This window comes from Streptopelia decaocto (genome assembly GCF_964273445.1).
Source record: "Streptopelia decaocto genome assembly, chromosome: 24".
Taxonomy (NCBI): domain Eukaryota; kingdom Metazoa; phylum Chordata; class Aves; order Columbiformes; family Columbidae; genus Streptopelia; species Streptopelia decaocto.
In genome coordinates, this window is record NC_138679.1 from 3,143,563 (window position 1) to 3,163,738 (window position 20,176).

At 48.8% G+C, this 20,176-nt stretch overlaps 1 protein-coding gene across 7 annotated transcripts in view; it reads right to left on the reverse strand.

Annotated features, from left to right (window-relative positions):
- Nucleotides 1-20,176, reverse strand: part of DOT1L (DOT1 like histone lysine methyltransferase) — a 64,542-nt gene that overhangs the window by 6,433 nt on the left and 37,933 nt on the right. For 4 of the 7 annotated variants that reach the window (XM_082072276.1, XM_082072277.1, XM_082072280.1 and 1 more), the window contains exons 11-28: nucleotides 20,040-20,146; nucleotides 19,302-19,343; nucleotides 18,558-18,641; nucleotides 17,615-17,849; nucleotides 17,113-17,226; nucleotides 15,689-15,780; nucleotides 13,528-13,629; nucleotides 13,178-13,315; nucleotides 12,499-12,624; nucleotides 11,633-12,114; nucleotides 11,251-11,374; nucleotides 10,349-10,495; nucleotides 8,831-8,957; nucleotides 6,893-7,506; nucleotides 6,006-6,211; nucleotides 5,208-5,272; nucleotides 3,166-4,137; nucleotides 1,449-2,073 (exon numbers count right to left, since the gene is read on the reverse strand). In XM_082072276.1, the coding sequence (XP_081928402.1) occupies nucleotides 1,484-2,073; nucleotides 3,166-4,137; nucleotides 5,208-5,272; nucleotides 6,006-6,211; nucleotides 6,893-7,506; nucleotides 8,831-8,957; nucleotides 10,349-10,495; nucleotides 11,251-11,374; nucleotides 11,633-12,114; nucleotides 12,499-12,624; nucleotides 13,178-13,315; nucleotides 13,528-13,629; nucleotides 15,689-15,780; nucleotides 17,113-17,226; nucleotides 17,615-17,849; nucleotides 18,558-18,641; nucleotides 19,302-19,343; nucleotides 20,040-20,146 (4,367 nt within the window). In that variant the 3' untranslated portion in view covers nucleotides 1,449-1,483. The remainder of the gene's footprint in view (nucleotides 1-1,448; nucleotides 2,074-3,165; nucleotides 4,138-5,207; nucleotides 5,273-6,005; nucleotides 6,212-6,892; nucleotides 7,507-8,830; nucleotides 8,958-10,348; nucleotides 10,496-11,250; nucleotides 11,375-11,632; nucleotides 12,115-12,498; nucleotides 12,625-13,177; nucleotides 13,316-13,527; nucleotides 13,630-15,688; nucleotides 15,781-17,112; nucleotides 17,227-17,614; nucleotides 17,850-18,557; nucleotides 18,642-19,301; nucleotides 19,344-20,039; nucleotides 20,147-20,176) is intronic. The other 3 variants (XM_082072279.1, XM_082072281.1, XM_082072282.1) reach the window with 3 other exon arrangements.

Consider the following 20,176-nt stretch of genomic DNA (forward strand, 5'->3'; position numbering starts at 1 on the left):
ACCCACACGGGTTATCGAGTCCAACTCCTGTCCCTGCACAGGACAACCCCAAAATTCACATTGTGTGTCTGGGGGTCTTGTCCAAATGCTTCTGGAATATTGTCAGGCTGTGACACCTCCCTGGGGACAAGGTGATGAACCTAATGTCCACATATCCTCCTCCCCCATCTGATTCCTATTCTACGACCACGTCGCACTGTCCCTGGGCACCAGCAGACACCACGTTACTCGGAGCTCGTCCTCGGCCCCGCTGGCTCGCACAGGCCATACTTACGTGCCTCACAAAAGCCTAACAAGGATTTTGTGTTCGTGTCTTTGGAACAATTTGTTGATGAAGACACTATACACAATGCACAGTCAAAAGAATCTCTCAGGTATATTGTAATTGAGTTATACGTTTTATAAGTGGCAAAGAGCATTCAACCACATATCGTACGTAGCTTTGGTAGCGGTGAACAGTAACAACATCAAAGACCTACAAGGAAAGCACGGAGCAAGCTCTGGGGCCTAACATGCTGATTTAAGCTTTGCAAGCACAAGTTTGTTACATCAGGATGCCACAGAGTATTTTCATTAACAACAATACCCTGTGGTAAACGCTTTATTCTGGAGTTGCTCTCAAGGCATTTAAATACTTGCTTGAGTAAAAACTGCGCAGTTTCTGGAAAGCCACGGCCCCAGAGCACAGCTCAGCCCTGGGGCTCCCTGTGTTCTCGGGCAGCATCCCCAGGAAACGCCAGCGATGGCCGGGGAGCTCGGACACAGTGGTCCTGGCGGGCGAGTCAACAGAGCTGCGGTATAAACCCGGATAAACCACAGCGCCCTGTGCTACCTGCAGGGTGTTTTCCAGTGATGCACGGGGCACGTTATCTGCAATAAGAGACCAGCGCGTTCGCTCTCCGGGACAAAGCTGCAGCTCGTAACCTAGAGCTTTTTAACCTGATGGTTATTTAGAGCAGCGGCCGTTGGCTGAGGGTGAAAACGAGCAGGACGTTGCCACGTACAGTCACAAGGAAGCACCGTCACGCATCCTAACGCTACGCGGGCTTGTGGAGATGCAACAGTCAGTGTCGGAGGGCGAGAGGGGAGGGGGATAAAAGTCGGCAAAACCACTTCCAGTAAGTCTATAAAACCACGCTTAAAAATAGACATTTCCTCCTGATCACTGATCTTCAGAAATACACCTTTTCGTGAAGTGATCCCGACCTGAACAGAAGCCTAAAATCAGCCGAGACAGTCACCACTGCCAGCACCCCGTGTCGAGAAATCCTGACTCCCAGCACAGAGAGCGGCAAGACTCTGCATCCTCTGCCATCAGATTATTCGCTCCCCACATTTTAGAGGTTTCTCTATTTCACAGAGCCCATCCCCAACCTATCTCTGAAAAGGAAGAAGCAACATTCAGCATCTCGTACAAAACTCCTCTTTGTTTTTTTCTCTAGCCTTACCTTACAAAATAAGAACTGTTAGCTAAGCAAGCTCTTTATCGTGGCTTAACCCCAGAAAGGTGCGAAGCATAAGGAGACTGCATGCCAAGTGTCACCCACATAGCGGAGGTGGCAGCGGCGTCGGGCTGCGCGATGACGGGCGCGGACGGGGCCAGCGCCAGCCGCGGCAGGGGCGGGTGGTGGACGGTAAAGGAGGGGCGGGAGGGTTTGTGCTGGAGAGAAGCAAGCTTAAGAGACAAAGAAGCGTTAGCAGGTTGGACAGAAGCAGCAGAAGAGGATGGCAAGAAGGTTTCGGCGGGCGGGACGGCCGGCAGGGTCTGCAGAAGCGCGGGCTCGGGGTTAGAAGCGAGTAATGGAGGAGGTGGGGGCAAGGAAACGTTAGGAGGGGGCGGGGGGGGATGGAAAACAGATTGCACTGGCGCTCTGTTGAGGTGCTGAGCAGATCTAGTCTCACTAGATGTTACTAAATTAGAGGAATGGGGTGGGAAGGATGAGGATGAGGTGCTGGCAACAGCCTGCAGAGGGTTTAAGCTTAGCACGGTGCTGCTAGAGACAGCACTGCTGCTGAAACTGGCTCCGAATTGATGAGGAGAGGAGGCAGAAGGCACCGCATGGTTAAAAATACCTGCAAACAGGAGAGAAAAACTCAGCTTCAACAGATGGGCTTTGTACAGTCTCAAGTGACAAGAGAAACAAACCAAAAAGAAAAAAAGCAAAATTATAATAGTTACAGCCCCATACAAAAATATGCAGCATGAGAAGGCAGCAAGCAATGAGAGATAATGGTGCAGGCCAGGAGGTACGAAAGATTTAACTTACCTTTCCTACTGCCAACCTCTAAACGCCACGAGGTAAAATGGTCAGACCCAAGACCTGCCAGTTCTACACCACGCGGGTAGACTTGTGACGGGATTACGTGGTCCCTAGAGCTGTTTATCTGAAGACACAAACTGCTGCTCTTCCCTCCCCGCCCTCCTGCTTTCCCGCTTACAGGGCAGCAGAGGGGAGGCTGGACCTGCAGCAAATCTACGTGCTGAGAGATGGGAGAGTTAGGATTTCCCGACATGGTGCCTGAATGATTATGGACAGGTAAGAAAAACTGCCTTGGACACTTAGTAAGGGCAGGTTCAGACTATCTTCCAGTCCTGCCAGCTTGTCTGTGGTCTGGGCCACAGGAGCCAAGCCTGTGCGGAATCCCAGAAGCGCAAGGTGCACATGGCACTGCCCTTCCTGGCCAAAAAACGCGCTTCGTGTCCTTTCAAGAGCCACACAGTCCCCACCACCCTCTCCTCTGGAGAGACACTGATGTTTTGCTCTTCCTGGATCATGCTAAATCCATTCAAGGCCTAATCTCAACCTTTACTCAAGTTGACAACTTAAAGATCCTTAACTTGGTATCATGACAAGTTCAATCTTTTACCTGCTTTCAGACAGACCTAAGTGGGTTCCAACACAGCAACATCTGAACAAGCATACAGTATGAAATCACAAAGTCTGAGTGTGTATTCTTTCATTAAGGAGGTACAAGAAGCTCATCTAGTAGACAAAGCTCATGAGATTAGACTGAACTCATCCTAGCATACCCGAGAGACAGAGGAGCCTGGTTACGGACAGATCTGCTTCACATCCTTAGAAACGCAAGGGTCTCAGCCCTGGAGAGGCAGCGTCAGACTCTCCTTTAGGCCCTGTCTTATACCAGAGAAAGAGTTCTGCCTACCTCCAACTGTTCCACCTGTAACCCCGGGAGAGAAGTTCCCCATAGTGTGAGAATTAGTCAGTCTGGTTGCAGCCGATGACACGTGGACCAGACTGGCAGCAGCTGGCATGGAATTAAATAAGGACTGCAATACTGAGGAATTTGTCACCGAGTTGAGGTTTGCTTGCAAGGCCATGGGGCCGAGGGGGAACTGCGATCCAGTGGTCAAAGTGTTCAGGAAAGGATGGTGCGTCTGCACAGAAGATGCTGGGTTGCCTGCTGATGAAACAGCAGTCGAAAGGCTTTTCCCATTCAGAAGGCCACCAGACGAAACAGCAGCAGAAATGAAAAGGTTGTGGCCATTTTTAAACTCCACATCTCGGTCCCTTCCTTTGCCGACCTTTCCGTTATGCTGCAAAGAGTTTTTTTCTGAAGAACCCCCGGTACGAATGCTTATTTCGCTCATCTCTTTGCCTTTGACCCCCGAGCGGTTTAAGTCTTCTCCTTTCATGCCGCTGAGGCCTTCGAGTTGCCTCTTGTTCAGAAAAGGATTAGTTTCTGACACCCCCACGTCTTTGCTTCGCTGTGACTGGAAACTCAGGGAGCAGTTGGAAGCCGTCACATCCGAAGCTTTATGAGGAAGAGAAGCACCATCGATAAAGCTGTGTAAACCAATGTCAGCCGAGAGCCCACCATTGTACGCGAAGCCGTTAGTGGAGTTTGTCCCGGGGCTGAGTCCGTCTGTCCCGGCCGAGGGCACGGCAACGCTTTTCCGCGCGTGTGCCGCGATCTTGGCGTCCATGGCGAGCCCGTCCTCGGAGGACGCTCTGAAGGCAAACAGCGAGTTCTGGCTCAGGGACGAAACCGCCTGCAAGGGGCTGTCTGTGGTTTTGGTCAGGTTGATGTCTGATATCGGTGAAAAAGTAGATTTCCATTTACTGCTGTTCATGTTCTCGTTGCTTTGTGCTTGTTTCCTCCCAGATAAGCTGCTGCCTGGTTTGGAAAGAAATGTATAGATGTCAAAAAGCAGCATTACAGAATCACACAGAATCAGAATGGACTGGGTTGGAAAAGACCTCAGAGGTCATCCAGTCCAAGCCTTGGTCCAACTCCAGCCCATTGACTAGATCATGGCACTAAGTGCCATGGCCAATCTCAGTTTCAAAACCTCCAGGGCCGCTGAGTCCAGCACCTCCCTGGGCAGCCATTCCAATCCTGACCACTCTCTCTGCACAGAATTGCTTTCTCATCTCCAGCCTCAATTTCCCCTGGCAGAGTTGAAGCCCATGGCCCCTTGTCCTATTGCTGATGCCTGGGAGAAGAGCCCAATCCCCACCTGGCTAGAACTGCCCTTCAGGTAGTTCTAGAGAGTGCTGAGCTCAGCTCTAAGCCTCCTCTTCTCCAGACTAAACAAGCCCAGCTCCCTCAGCCTCTCCCCATAGGGCTTGTGTTCCAGTCCCTTCCCCAGTCTTGTTGCTCTTCTCTGGACCCGCTCCAGCACTTCAATCTCTTTCCTGAGCTGAGGGGCCCAGAACTGACCACAATACTCCAGGTGTGGCCTCCCCAATGCAGAGCACAGGGGAAGGATCACTCCTGCCTTCCAACAGCTCCACACTCCCTCCCAACTTGGTGTCGTCAGGTGGTCTGAATTCACTGGATCTGCTCATTAAGAACGGGCTTTTATCTTTCAACACCTACATTTTATCAGTCTGTGATTCTATTCCTGATCCAAAGGCAGAAAGTCACCTGAAAGTCCTTAAAATTTAGTTTAATGCTCTGAAAAAGGTTGAGAAGGCTGATCTACTTTTTCCTCAGTCTTCATAGCACAGATCCGCTCCCAAACCCCAAGTCAGTGAAAAAAATGGTCGGATCTTTAGTGAGCTGCGACTACAAAAAGAACTGCCCCAAAATCTGTAATTATCAGCCACCGGTCTTAATGATGATTAAGCAAAGCCCTGGCACAACTGAGCTCTGCTCAGCAGCACAGAAAAACCTGCTTCTGCAGAACAACTTCAGTGACGGACACTCATCCCAAGACAAACCGGAACGTTCCTCACACTTACCATTTTCAACAGTCTTCTGCGGAGATTTGCTTTCCAATGATATTGTTGCAATTTTCCTTTCAATTCTAGTGGGAAAATAAAAAGGTTACAGCACTCACAGACCTTTTATTGCACATTTACCCTCACAACCTGTCTTACACACGTTCACGTCTTAACAGTTGACTAGAGCATATAAAGCCAAGTCAGCTAGAAAGCTGTACGGAACTTAAAAGGCATTAAATAAAATCCACCACAGACTTTAAGTAGGAGCTATTTTAGAATTTGTGCTCTTTGCCAAGATTAGTGCACACTCAGCGGATTTCATTGCTGCTCTTCTTGCACAATGAGGAGGCTGTTGCTTCACATTTCTATAGTGGTTACTTTTCCAGCACCTTAAACGGGAAACAAAACGCACCCACAGGGAGGCAAAGGGTGGCAAGGACTCGATTTCCAGAGCAACACACCAAGGGTCTGGGGCAGGAAGGGAGTGAGGGGAGAGAGGTTTGTAGCTGAAGATGACACCCAGCCTTGGATCTCCTACATAGCAGCGGAGGACACAGAAATCATTGCTCCAGCGGATCTTTCGGAGCCAAGGCTCCGGCAGCCTTGCGAACGCAGCACGAGTAGCTTCCCACACTCAAGCACTGCTGCCTAAATACTTCCCCCTATTCACAATTTCAGCCGCATAAGAGGTTGGGCATAATGGAACCGGTCCCTGAGCAAAGGGAACAAAGGTGGCTTAACACACCTCTCCGGTTTAGAGAGCTGTTATCAGCGCTCCCAGAAATCTCATCCTGAAATCTCTGCCCGTGTATTCACCTGCTGCTATTGTGCTCATCCTCAGAGCCCTGCTCGTCGTCCGATGTCAGAGGAGAGTAATGAACGCCGTTGCTCTGAATGAGCGGCTTTTCCTTTTTCAGAACCGGGGGCTGGTCATTGTCCTGGTAAGGAACAGGAGAGTTCTTCAGGGAGTTTTCGGGAGAGGAAATGGCTGTTATTTCTAAAGGCTGGTTAATGTTATTGACCTGGGCAAGAAGGAAAGAAAGCAGTTACAGATGAGAGGATCTCTTCAGAAACAAGGCATCTTGTTAAGGATATTAAAAGCAGGCTTAGCTTGCCCCGCTTTAGGATATGCCAACAGCTGCTTGTTTAGCACTGCCGTTGTTACACTCCACCGTCCTGCATTAGAGCCTGGGATGAAAGCTTTTATCTAATTTTCACTCTTCCATTTCATGTTTAAACACAGAAATGAAGACGTGAAATAATCACTTGTTTTTTTTCCAAATCTACCACTGTAGGATCACATGAACACAACTTGTATAGCCGGCTTAATTATGCAAGAATGCCATATGCTTCTGGCACTCTGATGCTATTTAATCAATCTCAGTTTAAACTATTTCCAAAATATTTAACCTACAGCCTAAGAATCAACTTTGCTGCAGAAACAAGCTCTTTGTCATAAGGGATTAGTTTTAATTTTTAATGCTCTGACAGCAAAGAACTCTCTGAAGATGTTCTACCTATACAGAAATAGTTTGCCAACTTTGCAGCAATTCTCTTGCCTCTCAGAGGGGCCATTTCCACACAGGGTTCCAGCTCCCAGCCCTGTACCACGCTAGAGAACACAACAGCCGAAGCTGAGTTTCAATTCCAAGAGCTTTCCCAGGCCCGTTTCTCTTCCTCGAGCTCTTATTTTTCACCCTTACCATGGAGTTGATATTGAGCGGTGAACCTGACGGTTGCGTAAAGAGTCCAGACACAGTAGGTAGGGATTTGCGTTTCGGGGAGACGGCGGAGCTCCCGCTGAGGGTCCCGGTGGACGATCTCTTCCGCCGGCCTCGCTTCTTCCCGTCCTGCGCGTGGGCTTGGCCACAGTCCAGCCGAGCGCTCGTGGGCAGAGGACTGTGCTTGTTGGAAGGGGATTGTTTTACATGTCCTGTATTAGGAGAGATTGTAAAGATGATTCTTCTCTTGGCCTCGTTCTCAGGATCTGAAAACGCTGCATCAGACTGAAGATCCCCCTTTGTTCCTTCGGCAAACATCTTCTGAGCATCTGCATATTGCAAAACCCCTACCAGGCTCTGGGAGGTGCCATTTAACCTGGGGCTTGTTGAGTGCTGGTGAGCAGGGGAGTTTTGCCCCGAGTTCCTCGACTGCATCATTAGCAAAGGATGTTGTGGAGTGGAACTCCGAGACCCTACCGAGTTAAACAGACTCCCAGAGTCGTCCAGAGCTGCCTGATCAACACTATGGTTAAGATGGGCTGGGCTGTTTGTATGATTTCCATTGACTGCCACGGAGCCAGAAGAGTAAGAAAAACCTGTTGGAAGGGAAAGTATACATCATTGCTCCTGCTGAGTGATCGCGCACGGTGCTCGGCCGCTGGGAGGACTGGGGCTGCGCGGAGCTGGGATCAGCCGGCGGGACAGCGCGGCTGCGCCAGGCACGGGCCGAGAACGCGGCCCTGCGTGCCGGCGGCTTCAGCGGGGTCAAGGACTTGCGCTACTCTTTTGCCAATTGAGGGAAATTCAGGGGATATATGGAGATAGCCTGTGTTTTTAAATGGAGCTCAAGTGGTTTTTTTTGAGTTATTATGCCTTTTGAAATCAGGGCTCCTCTACTCTCAGCTCCTTCCTATTGTCAAGGAAATATGTGGCCAAATTCAGTCCGTTTCCTTCCCCAAAAAAGAAGGGACTGTGTCACCTGTACAGCCCAGCTCCTTCTCAAGATTAAACAAAAGGCTGTGGCTTAGGGAATGACAGGGGATCTTCGAAGAAACTGGCAGAAAAATGCCACATGGGAGGAAGCTTGGAAAGGGAATTGAGTGTTTGTAACAGCGCACCGTGAATGGGTTTAGTGCTCTAGTAAGGCCTTGTCTCTGGGCTGTCTAAACGAAAGGGCTAGAAGGAAACATGCTATTGTTTTACAAGGGGTTTTTTAAATACTTAATTGGTTTTATAGAACACTGCAGCCAAGCCCTTCTTTTGCAAAACAGATGCAAGAAACAACACAAGCCCTCAAGGTTGTAAACTAAGAGCAAACGTGCTCTCTGCTGAGGGATCAGCTGCAGAATAGCTCGGTGTGCTGGAACCTACTGCTCCTGGCCCACAAGATTCCATACGCTGAGCAGCTAAAGGTGACAACTCCAACAGACAGGGGAGTTCAGGAGGAGTATCTGCACTTAAACGTATCCCTACCCCTTCCCTTTGTCACTTCTTCCTACCCGGATACTTGTGCCTTTACAACTGCTCAGGAGGCACCACTGTGACCTGCATCAAGAAATTCATTTTGCTATTAAAAAAAAGCCCACCACCCTGTAAAACAAAACGTTTGAAGGCAGATCATCAGCTCACAGCACAGCTACGCAACACTCTGCTGCTTTGCCACATAGAAGGATTTCCAAAAGCAATTATTTATTTACACTGCACGGTGCTGCAGTTCACGGAAAGCACGTCAAACCAATACTTTATGCCAGGATGCAGCCAAGCTGTAGGCACATACTGTCCCAAAACATCATCACCCACATTTATCTAGCGCTCTACTGCCTGAATGACCTGACAAGCAGTGCTCGGAAAGCTCCGAGGCGTGAACTTGGGGTGCTGTCCGGACCAGACAAAGCACCTTCGCGGAGACGAGGCTGTTACCTGAGGTAGCCAAAGCCAGAGGCTTGTTTCCAGCAGCATTGCTTACGCCATTATGAGAACTAGCACCAATCTGCTTTTCAAGTGTCGCTGAGTCTCTACTCTGATGAACTGGGCTAGGTGTGCTTCTCTGGGGGAGAGAAACAGGCGTTTTAGTACAGGAAGCACGCTCAGAAGTCGAGAGTTTAAACAAAATTCACATGCATTAATTAGTAGATCTATCAAGGAAAGCGGTTTAACTTCCTAAAGGTCCCAGGTTTTACTTGTTTTGAGAAAAACCATAGATCGGCATGTTGTGGGACAAACGTAAATACCGTGATTAATTACACTGCGGCAGTATCCAGCACGCAACAGATACCATGAAGGTAGAGGGACAACAGGCTCATCATCCCAGAGCGTTTGGAGCCAGGACAGCTCTGCAGTCAGAACAAACCCCTCAGGCTGCTGATTCACAAATGGTTGTGTCACATCCCCAAGCCTGGGCACATGAAGTTCCCCTAAACAACCCCAAACCGAACACAAATGCATTAAGCTGTGTTCTCGGGTACTCTGAGGGTTTGGTCAACAAGCAATGTTTTCCTACAGCAGGCAAAACAAGTTAAACGGCAGCCTGAATAAACACTGTCGTTCTGCCACAACTGAAAGTCTACAGCTGGAAAAAGATAATGGATTCAATTCTATGAAATAACTCCAGCTTTCCTCCTACGGGACAGTGAGGGAGGCGTTTGTGGAGACGTTCTAAATTCACAACTCCCGTGTGAAAGCAGCAAGCACCTCTCGGTTCTCTACTGCAACACTTTTGTGACAAACACTTGCTATAAACTGGCCTGGGCTCTTTAAACTCGTGTGGCACCGAAAGCGGCGCAGACTGCTCAGGCTTTCAGAGACACGGCCCCGGTTCTCCGGTTACTCTGCTGCTTCGGAGCAGTCTCTGGCACACCAGGTGTCACAGCCCCAGGGCGCTACGGAAGCTCGTCCTGCACACGTGTGATAACGAGTGACGATTCTGAGATGACCAAGCCAAGGCAGAAGAACGTGTCTCTGGGTCAAGGCTAAGAACAAACTGACACGTGTGATTCTCTGCTTGCAGTGCCACAAACTCTCAGAATCTGCGCCTCTTAGAATCATTTTGGTTGGAAGAGACCATCAGGATCATCGAGTCCAACCATAACCTGACTCTGGCACTACCTCATGTCCCCAAGAACCTTGTCTAAACATCTTTTAAATGCCTCCAGGGATGGTGAATCCACCACTTCCCCAGAAAGACGTTTAAGACCAGGATCTCTTGTGCCATGTATTTGCTTCCCTTCCCGTCTGAAAGTCCCCCACCCCACAGACAAAAGAGAACAAAAATTAATCTACAGAACGACTAAGAGCCAAGAGGATGCATCCCAACAGCAGCCTCCCCCAAAGCGTCAGGCATCGAGATTAGCAGCCCACTAAGGATTGCGGTGCACAGCACCCGTTACTGCCCGCTGGGATTTTAGTAGGGACGGAAAGTGTTGACAATCCCTTACTCACCACCTTCTCAACACGGCTAGGTAGGACTACGCTGGCCAGAGGGATACTAACAGGGAGTTTATTGGGCTGCACTGTGCTCAGAGGAATACTGATAGGTAGGCTGGTGATAGTTTCTCCATTACTCACAGAGGTTCTCTCTTTCAAAACCTGGAGATGCAAAAGAGAAAGTCATGGTCTTCACTGCATGCTATTTGTGAAAAGATTGGTTTTAAACTAATGGTAACCTGCTCACTTGTATCTTGTTTTTTTTTAAAGAATTACACGATTAAGAGTGATGACTATATAACAAAGACAGGGCGTGCATAGAGTGGCTTTGTTATCAACACCAGCCGACTGGGACGGCAACAGCCAACAGCACAGAGGCAGGTAAATTAAAGGCACTGCTGGCCCAGGCAGAAGGAACTGGACGCCTTAGCCAAGCTCATCCCCAGCATCTGTGTCAGCTCTGTGAAAGCTCCATCTCACCTTGCAGCCCCCTGTACGCAGAACATGTTGTAGCCAGAAATATTTCCATGGTAACCTCTCGCTGGAGGGCACCCGCTTGCTCTGACAAGAGCAACAATACGATTCACGACTGGACCAATTATGTGGACAATTTTTTATTCTTTTAACTATGAAAGTCTACTTTTCAAGTTCAAGTAGACAGACACCGGATCAAAAAGAAGTCTTTCTGCATTAGTTCACATGCAAACCAGAGGTAAACACATCTCTCATGAGCCCAGTATTCCCTGCATCTAGCCAGGACCTTCTTTTTATTGTACCACACCTACTGTATGTTGTGTTATTTGCCATACCGAGCTGACCACAGGAAAGAGCATGCCTGCAAACCCTAGTGTGGCCAGCTCTTCCTTTGTTCTACCAGCTGTAACATCTCTGCACTGGAGGACAAGCAGGTTTCTTACCTTCTCGCCTGCAATCGGTAAGGCCGCTGGGGAAGAGGGCCGAGTTTCCTGAGGACTCAGCTTTATGCCATTTGAAATACCGGGGCTTGGATACGTAAGGCCATTCTCTTTGACATGGTCAGCTCTGGAACAGAAACGTGCTATCATTAGGATACAAAAGCTAATAACTCTTTTGCAAGGAATTCCTGTACCAAACTCAATGCACTGCACCACCTTATCCACCACATCAGCCGTCACCGCCGCTTTGCCTCACGTGAAACTTTCACAAGTGCACAAAACTCCATTTAAAAAATATCTTTTGCAATCCAAACCAACCCCTGGTGTTAAAAACAAGCAACAGTGTTACCCCTCCTTTCCCATCCTATGAAATAACCACTCTCACCTCTGTATCTCATTAGTTGTTGCTTTTCCATTGACTGCATGGTCTTGATTCAAGTGTCTCCTTAGTGCTATTTTAGCTGGGGAAAACCTGGTGTAATCAGGTAAGGACAAGCTCGTCATCTTGTCTGCCTTCTGCCTGCTGCTGTGGTTTGGGGTACACGGAACGATCTCCTGGTCCAGGTGCGAGGTGCTGTACTGCGGGGTGTTCTGCTTGGAGGAGGGACGGCTGAAAGTGTTCTGGATTTCGTAGGGAGTCGCATGGCCGTTCATGGACAGTTCGGGGCTCATGCCATTGATGTGGGGCAGGGGAAACTTGGAGCATTCGAGATCCAGCTGGAACCTGCTGTGCTCAGCCTCGGGGTCACGGCTCAGATGGTTTTTATTGCGTAGCTGTACCGACAGTGACTCATCAGACGGCGTGTACGATTTCAGCTGCATGAGCTCCTGCTGTCTCTGACTCTTCTCAAGCTCCACAATGCTGATCTTTAAACGAAGAGGAAGAAAATGATTAAAGACCACACTTAACAACTCTATCACATTGTGGAGTTTTGCCTTGATATGTTTCTCAGGAAAAGTGGCCCCATGTCTGGAACAATGCAGAACAATTGACCCATAATTTGAGAAATAAATCTCAACATGCTGCTCTGAGCTTGAGACCAAAAGGCACAAGTAATGGGAATGGCTCAGAGACTCTTAGAAAACACCTCTCAGATCTTGAAAGCAAACACAAAATATGTTTCTAGACAGCGTGGGGTAACTCGATACTGCCAGTTGTCGAAGGAAACAGGCACCCCATGGCAAGGTGTCCGGCAAAAGGACAAGAGCTACCCCAAGTCGGTGGCTCTACATTTGTTTCTTGCTCCCTACCTGCAATTCCAAACAGTGCTTTTGTTTCTCAGAAATCTGATTCTTCAAGGCCTGCTTCTCCTTCAGCAAGTTCTCCAGTGACAACGTTGACCAATCCAGCTTCAGCTCTTCACAGCGCGCCTTCAGCTGCAGACACGGGACAAACAGATCAGACGACAACGTTCACCGCTTCCCAGCACCCGGGGCGCGGGCGGAAAGCCAGGCAGCTTTCAGCTGCACATGTGCAAGAAGCTCCTTAGCCCGTTGAAAACTCCTCTCAGCTTAAGCCAAATGCCACCAAAAGGGTCCTGTGGTCACCAGCTAACGTGGCAGGAGGTGGGCTGGTTCTTTCTAAAACCAGCACTATCACTGAGCCTCCCCGACCACTTCCACGTCCAGATTTCCCCTCACCCACCTCAACAGTCTGAGTTACCGAGATGAACAAAACAGAAGTTCTGACAACCGCACTGTGCAAAGCGCTCGAGATGCAGAGTCAGTGTCCAAGGGTGCAGGGCTGAGCGCGACACAGCAGGGCCACCGCCACCTCGCACCCGCCCCAGCGTCCTGCGCTGCTGCAGAGGAGCCACCGCAGCTGCATCACGTTCCATTTGTGCAAACACCCCGCAGAGAGGGTATCGTAACCCGCCCTCCTCACACGAACGGAGCATCGCCCCGCTGCTCAGACACACGCCGTACGCACCAGCTGCAAGCTCTGGTTCCTGAGTTCGCTGTTATCCTTCTCCAGCTGTTTTGTCTGTTCTTTCAGCTGCTGGTTGTGAGCAGAGATCTCCTTCTGAGCCTGGATCAGGTCATTGTATGTTAGAGCCTTCACTCCCAACTACAAGATGAAGAGCGAGAAGGAAAGAGATCGTTCAGTAAGGTCTTGACAGCCTAATTCCACATGACTGTCACAGATTCCACATTACTTAGCGTGATCAGCTGCAAAACCAGGGCTGAAGACCCGAGACTGCTCTGGTCTTACTTATTTTTATCAAAAGCGGTCGCATGCAGACGACTAACAAGCATCCACTTCCACCAGAGCGGGGCTACCTCATCAAGCTTCTGCTGAAAAAGGCGCTTGATTTCCTCTTTCTGTGCCTGGCAGTGGGTGAACAACTGCTGTGCTGTCCCCAGGAGCTGAGCGTTCTTCTCCTGGAGGAGGGAAGAGCAAGAGAACGGAGTTTTAGCACCAACCGCAGCATGGCCCATGCTAGTATGATGTTTACACCTGGTTTCTATAGCAAGTTGGGAGGGAATCTGAGCTCAATGGGAGACATGAACTATCCCACATCCTACAGAGCAGAAATGGAACTGGAAATGATTATCTGTATGAAATCTGTTACTAAACTGGGAACAGAATCTAAATCTCCAGAGTCCCAGTTCAGAGGTTTCCTACACAATACTCATGAGAGACATGCAGTAAATTAAAATACACTGTGGGGGAGGTAGGAAGAAAGTCATAAATAAGCCAAAACACTTGTGCTTGTACTGCCCAAATGACTGCAGCGGGCCAGCCAACCCTCCCAGCACACGGTTCCTGTCCAGGACATTCCTGAACAAGACACTTGCTCACTCGTTTCATGGCCGTGCGCTGTGTGAGCAGCAAAGGGCAAGGACAGGACTGGCTAAAGAGTCTCGATTCTGCAGTTTCCAACTGGAAGACGAGTGCAGCAAGAAAACCAGGCTCTGGAGATTGCGATTTCTCCAAGTTTTGCTGCTGAGGCCAAGAAGGAATGGTTGCAAATGGAGCCGTGGCTCCTAAGGTGCAGGACAGGGCAAAAAGCACCTGGGTGTTCCTGCAATCATCGCGGAGTGAAGCGGCAGCGCCAGCAAGTTCCAGACGTGTGTGAAACCACGGGGCCTGGCACACGGCGCTTGTCGTCTCACACACCAACCGCTCGGGGAAACAGTTGAGTCACCGAACGCCCTGCTGCAGGTGATGCTGAAAATATCATTTCTGCTTTCGACATCAGTCATTTCCTTCAGCCTTCGCAGGCAGGAGCAGCTGACAGCTCCATCTAAGGGTAACGTGCTGAACTAGCAGCTCACAGCATCTCACAGAATCCCAGAATGGACTGGGTTGGAAAACACCTCAGAGCTCATCCAGTCCAAGCCTTGGTCCAACTCCAGTCCATTGACTAGATCATGGCACTAAGTGCCATGGCCAATCTCAGTTTCAAAACCTCCAGGGCCGCTGAGTCCAGCACCTCCCTGGGCAGCCATTCCAATCCTGACCACTCTCTCTGCACAGAATTGCTTTCTCATCTCCAGCCTCAATTTCCCCTGGCAGAGTTGAAGCCCATGGCCCCTTGTCCTATTGCGGATGCCTGGGAGAAAAGCCCAATCCCCACCTGGTCCACACTCCCTCCCAACTTGGTGATGGTCTCAATTCCCTCATCTAAATCATCTATCAAGATGTTAAACAGGACTGGACCCAACACTGACCCCTGGGGACACCACTAGTGAGGTGCAGCCCCATTCCCCAGCACTCTCTGGGCCCTCCAGCCAGTTCTTAACCCAGCAGAGAGTGCGCTTGTCCAAGCCATGGAACGAACGAGGTGACACAATTAGTCTCCCACATCTGAAAAGAGTTCCTGTCATGGAAAATCCCATCAATCGATGCTCCGGCTTTCTGCTGCCACTTGCCCAAAGCAAAGCTTCCCCAGCGGCCACCGAAAGCTGGAAGTGGCCACAAGTTAAAGATTATTGCCGACCGCTATGGGGAAAGACTCCTTCACAGAAGCAGCAGGCACAGCCTCTCTCATCAGGACTAATTTGTAAAGTATTAAATTATTCATAGCTGAGGTAAAGCAATACAAGAAGAAAAGGCGGTTATGCCCGTAGATCTCCTCCCTCTGCTGGGGAGATGGTTCCATAGCACAGCAAAGGCCACACGCCTCAGCTGCAGGATTCGCCACCTTTCCATGTATTTCAGCCCACGGCTTGGGAAATTTACACTTTGCCTACCGGTGCAATCTTAACCCATTAAGATTATCAATACTAAGGATGCTTCATTAAGTCTCTTAAGTCAGTGATGACAGTTTGTTGGGGTTTTTTTTGTAATCCCATGCTTCAATTTGTTAGGTGTTTAATGAGCCATCCTGATGCTACAGTGCTCAATTCATTCAGGGTTTCCTACAGTGGGAAAACAGGATGTCAAAACCCAAAAATTTAGCTCCAAGGAATTAGAAATGTTAAAAATGAGACCCACCTTTTCCTGCTCCAGTAACTGTTGCAGACTTGCTTTATACTGAGGAGTTTTCATGTATGCCATGAACTGCATGTACTGGATCTTAAAAGAGTCTGCAAAATAAATACGGAGATGATACAGTTCAAGTGAGAGAAAATGTGATGCTCCTATTTACTCCCTTGCCACCTCTCCCCCCTCTGCTCTTTGTTACTTTTTATTTGGACTGTAAGTCAGACCAAGCCATTAAAGATCAATTTAGAGCAGGCTGAAAACCCTCCCGGTGCAAACTGAAACCTCAGACCCATTAGCTACATATAACAGGAACCCCAACGGAAGTCATGGCGACACGTTCCAAAAGGAAGCCGACGAGGCTGGGTGCTAATGGTGTGTTTGCATGATGAGAGAGGAGCTGAACGGCTTGTAATGCACTTTAAGTAGAAATAACAAGAGCGATTTGGCTGGAACAGCCGAAGCAGCGCGGAGCTCAGAGCTCTCGCTCCCCCAGCGCCACGAGCCGCGTTTGCTGCTCTCACCTCCACATCAACTCCTCTTGCTTCCCACCATCCTTCTGTCTCCAGTTACACAATGAACGTTCTCCCCGGCCCTCACCCCTCCCATCGCAGAGCTGACCACGCGATTAAGCCCCGTCTGCTGCAACCACAGGCAGCCAAAACATGGAGCAGAGGGTACATGGGCTTCTGCAGCAAGGTTCAACTCCAGATCAGTGTCACTCCCTCCCCCTGTCTCCCCCAACACGAAATGTCCTTCTGACTTGCTCTTCTCTCTCTTTCTCTGCAGTAAATCAGTCACAAGTGGGAGCTATCACAGCAAGGAGCAGGAGTGAAGGACATCGTGGATGCCCTTGGTCCGTATGCAGGAATATCCCAGCTCGTGCCCAGTGCCATAGGCCAGGAATAGATGGGGCAGGGAAGAATGACAAGACCCCAAAAAAACACCCTCCAAGTTTTTCCTTAAATCACCTCTTGCATATTTTCCACCCACACCACCTTTGAGACCTCAAAACCTCAGACAGCATCTCATTCACTTTGCTGTAAAGTTCTGCAGAGAAAACAGCGCGGTGTTCTCCAAGACTGTTTCACTTAAGAATAAGATGGTTTCATTTCAAATGAAGTTATTTCTCACTAGCCATTTCCGTCTAAAGTTGTTTTGGATTCCTGCTAAGCCCGAGCTTATTTCCTTTTGTGCCAAAGGAGAGCTGAAATGATGTCAAAAACACGATGCAGAGCAGGACACCAACTTCAGCAGCAAGAACAGAGAGGCTGCGGTGATGCTGGCAGAAGCGGGGCAGCCGGAGGAAGGTGCGGAAGCCGCTGTTCCCCCTCGCCCATTCAATACACAGGTTCCCAGTGATTTGCCATGGGCAGCCCTTGGATTTCGGTTTAGAAACCTCCAAGCAGAGGCTCCCCTGACCATCCCAGCCTTACCGAGCAGCTTCTGCAGTGCAGGGGGGGTGGGTGTCACCAGCAGCTGGTTAGATGAATGCCGTTGCACTTTAGGAGGTAGTTGGTAATATGGACTATGAGGTGACTTGTACGCATCTAAAGACAGAAACAAAGATAACCTTTTAGAAAAGCCACGGGTTTCCAGCAAGTGCAGCAGCTTTCCTGTTGGAAAGCACATCATTTACAATGGGAGATCCGGTAACTTAGTTCGACCCACTGCAAGTGGTTGTTTGGAAGGACATTACAATTTACCCTTGGAACGGCAGAGGGACAAGTTGCCAGCCAGAGCTCAGCTCCAGCTCCTGGCCAAGCACCTGCAGATTCAGTCAGCACCTTCTCAAGGGGAGCCTTGCTTTGGTTATGACACAAAACCAAACTAAACAGAGCAATTAAACGGAATGACCTCCAAGCATGTATTCAGAGCCTTAGATACTTATTGGGCTGAGGTGGCAGGAGAGGATCCCAGTGCCAGCCCTGGACTCACCCTGAGGAGAGGATGAAGATGTCTGGGAAACAGTCTGAGCATGCAGGAGTTCTAGTGCGGTTTGGTTCTTCTTGGTCTTGCGCTCTGTGTTTGCAGTGTTCATTTTCTTGGGACGCCCTCGTTTCCTACCTGCCATTTTCCTTCCTTTTTTACTCAGCTTTTTCTTCCGTGCTTTGGAGGGAGATGGCTTTTTAACAGAATTTGCCGCAGCCTTTTCTTCTTCAGCACCAGAATCCTAAGAGATTTTTAAAAGCCAAAAGCTCTTTAGTGATTTTCACCTCCGTATGCAGCATTTCTTTTAAGCAAGCATTAGTAACTTTGTTTAATAACTTCATGAAACTGACGCACTGTAGTTAAATAACCTGCCAGTGAAGTGGCCTCGCTTGGGACAGGAGCTGCCCCCAAAACCCAAGGAGTTGTGCTCATTCTCCTCTGGACTTCTTACAGAAAAGGAAATCTCTAACTGTTGTCTACGAAAAGCTGATTATTCACCCTGTACTGACTCCATTCTTCAGCTGAATTTCATTAAAAAGTCAAAGTACATCCACTACTTTATATTTTAGTGCATGAAGAGTCACTGTGTTTCCAACAGTGTTATGCAACGGAATGAGAACAGAAATGAGTGTTTGCAGAAGAGACCCGGCAGCCTTTGAGCTGCGTTGGGCGGGTTGTGACCCAGGGAAGGCGCCGTGGGTGCTGCTGGAGCCAGGCGAGGGTGCACAACCAGCCCCCCGGCCATCTTGCAGAACCTTTTGTCCACAACTGCTGCTACGATTCAAGTGCAGCTTTTGTTAAGTCACTCCATCCTATTTTTGTCCACGGCAGCAGTTCTGTCGGTTCACGTGTTCAGAACACACAGTCTGCACGCTGGCTCAGGCTATTCCTGATACAGCTCACACACAGCTAAAAACACATTGATTCGACCAAAATGCAGGATATTCACCTTGTTTTCTTGAACCTTCGTTGGAGTCGTCGTGTTGCTCTTGTTTTCTCTTTGCTGACGACGTCTAGCTGCCTCTTGTTCCTCCTGGGAAAACGTTGTGAAAGATTTAATCATGTGCTCATAGATTTAGCACTTTTTAACACAGATCCCGTGCGTCCCAGCTTAGACTTCTACAAGAACCATGTGTAACTGCTCTTATCATACGATGCCTAATTAAATAAACAACGTTTTCTTACCAGCAAAGGGAAAAACTGCCCCGGCCTCAGGCGGCACGCAGTGGGAAGAGGGAGGTAAGCACAGGTCGCCCTTTTGCACGGCATTGCCCACAACTACGCGTCTCAGAAGAGATTCAACTCCAACCTCTTCCCTTTTTCTGCCCTTCCTAATCTGCCCCCAGATCACACTGTTACAGGTTTTGGTTTAAAAAATACATACATAACGAAATAGCTTTATCTATATTCCAAACATTCCATGTGTCGCTACATCGCTATGAAAACCTTTCACGACTCAAAATGGCAAAGCCATTAATCGTCGCCTAATTCAACTTCAGCCATGACTGTAGAGGAGACTAAAACCAAACAAAAGCAGCAACTTTTAAGCTTCATTTTCTATTAGACAGTAAGAACAGGGAATTCCAACGAGCTTGCTCAGAGCCCTTCTGGTTGAGGTTTCATTTGCTTAAGAACTCGGCGGCAGGGAAGTACTTTTATTCTGAGTTTTCTACAGAAAACGACTGAAACTTACCCTGAGTTTTGGATTTTTGAGACTAGAAAAATAGTTTTCAAGCTGCAAATAGAAAGATAAGATTGTCATTGTCAAAGTCACTATAGATGAATACATGAGAACAAAATTAGTTTTAAGACAAATGCAGAATTGCGGAAATTCAGACCGGCTTTCTTCTGATAAGCTACATCAAGAAGCCATTTCCATTCATTCTCTTTGGTGACACAGGAAGGCTGAGCAGCAGGACATAATCTGAGCTTCAACGAGGTTCTATCATCTTAACCACTGCCCACCCTTGTTTTAGAGCTTTGTGTCACGTATCTCCCCTCGGCAGGTTATTTTCAATGAAGCTGCTTCACTTTTGTACTCCATTAAACTATCCGCATTCTAGCGTATTCTTTAACAAAGGAATTATTAGACTACAGCAGACTTGGAAAAAGAGTCTTACTATCATATTGCAAAGATCTCAGTGTGGGAATAGACTGTTTCTCCACAAACGTTTAGCTTTCTATAGGTTTTAACTGCTAAAAAACCAAACCCAACCTTGCGAATGCATCAGTGTTGTTATGGAGAATTCAGCTAGAACTGAGATTTACTGCTTGAATACAATAGAACGAAATGGTCTGTACAGCACAAAGCAAAGTGGAGAATTAAAGACCCACAGAGCGAATGAGCAAGAAAACAGTTCTCAAGAACACGGTTGAGGTTGGCGTGTCCATTGCGGAGCAGCCAGAGAAGCGCTGCCGTCTCCGTACTCACTATGGTTCGGTCGATAGTGTGCAGGTAGTAAGAAACTGGCTTCCCGGTCCAAGACACAGACCCTTTCAGTGGTGACAGCTCCACAACTCTCATGATAGTGCCGATATCTATGGGGAGAAAGCGGAGTTAGGGCGGCC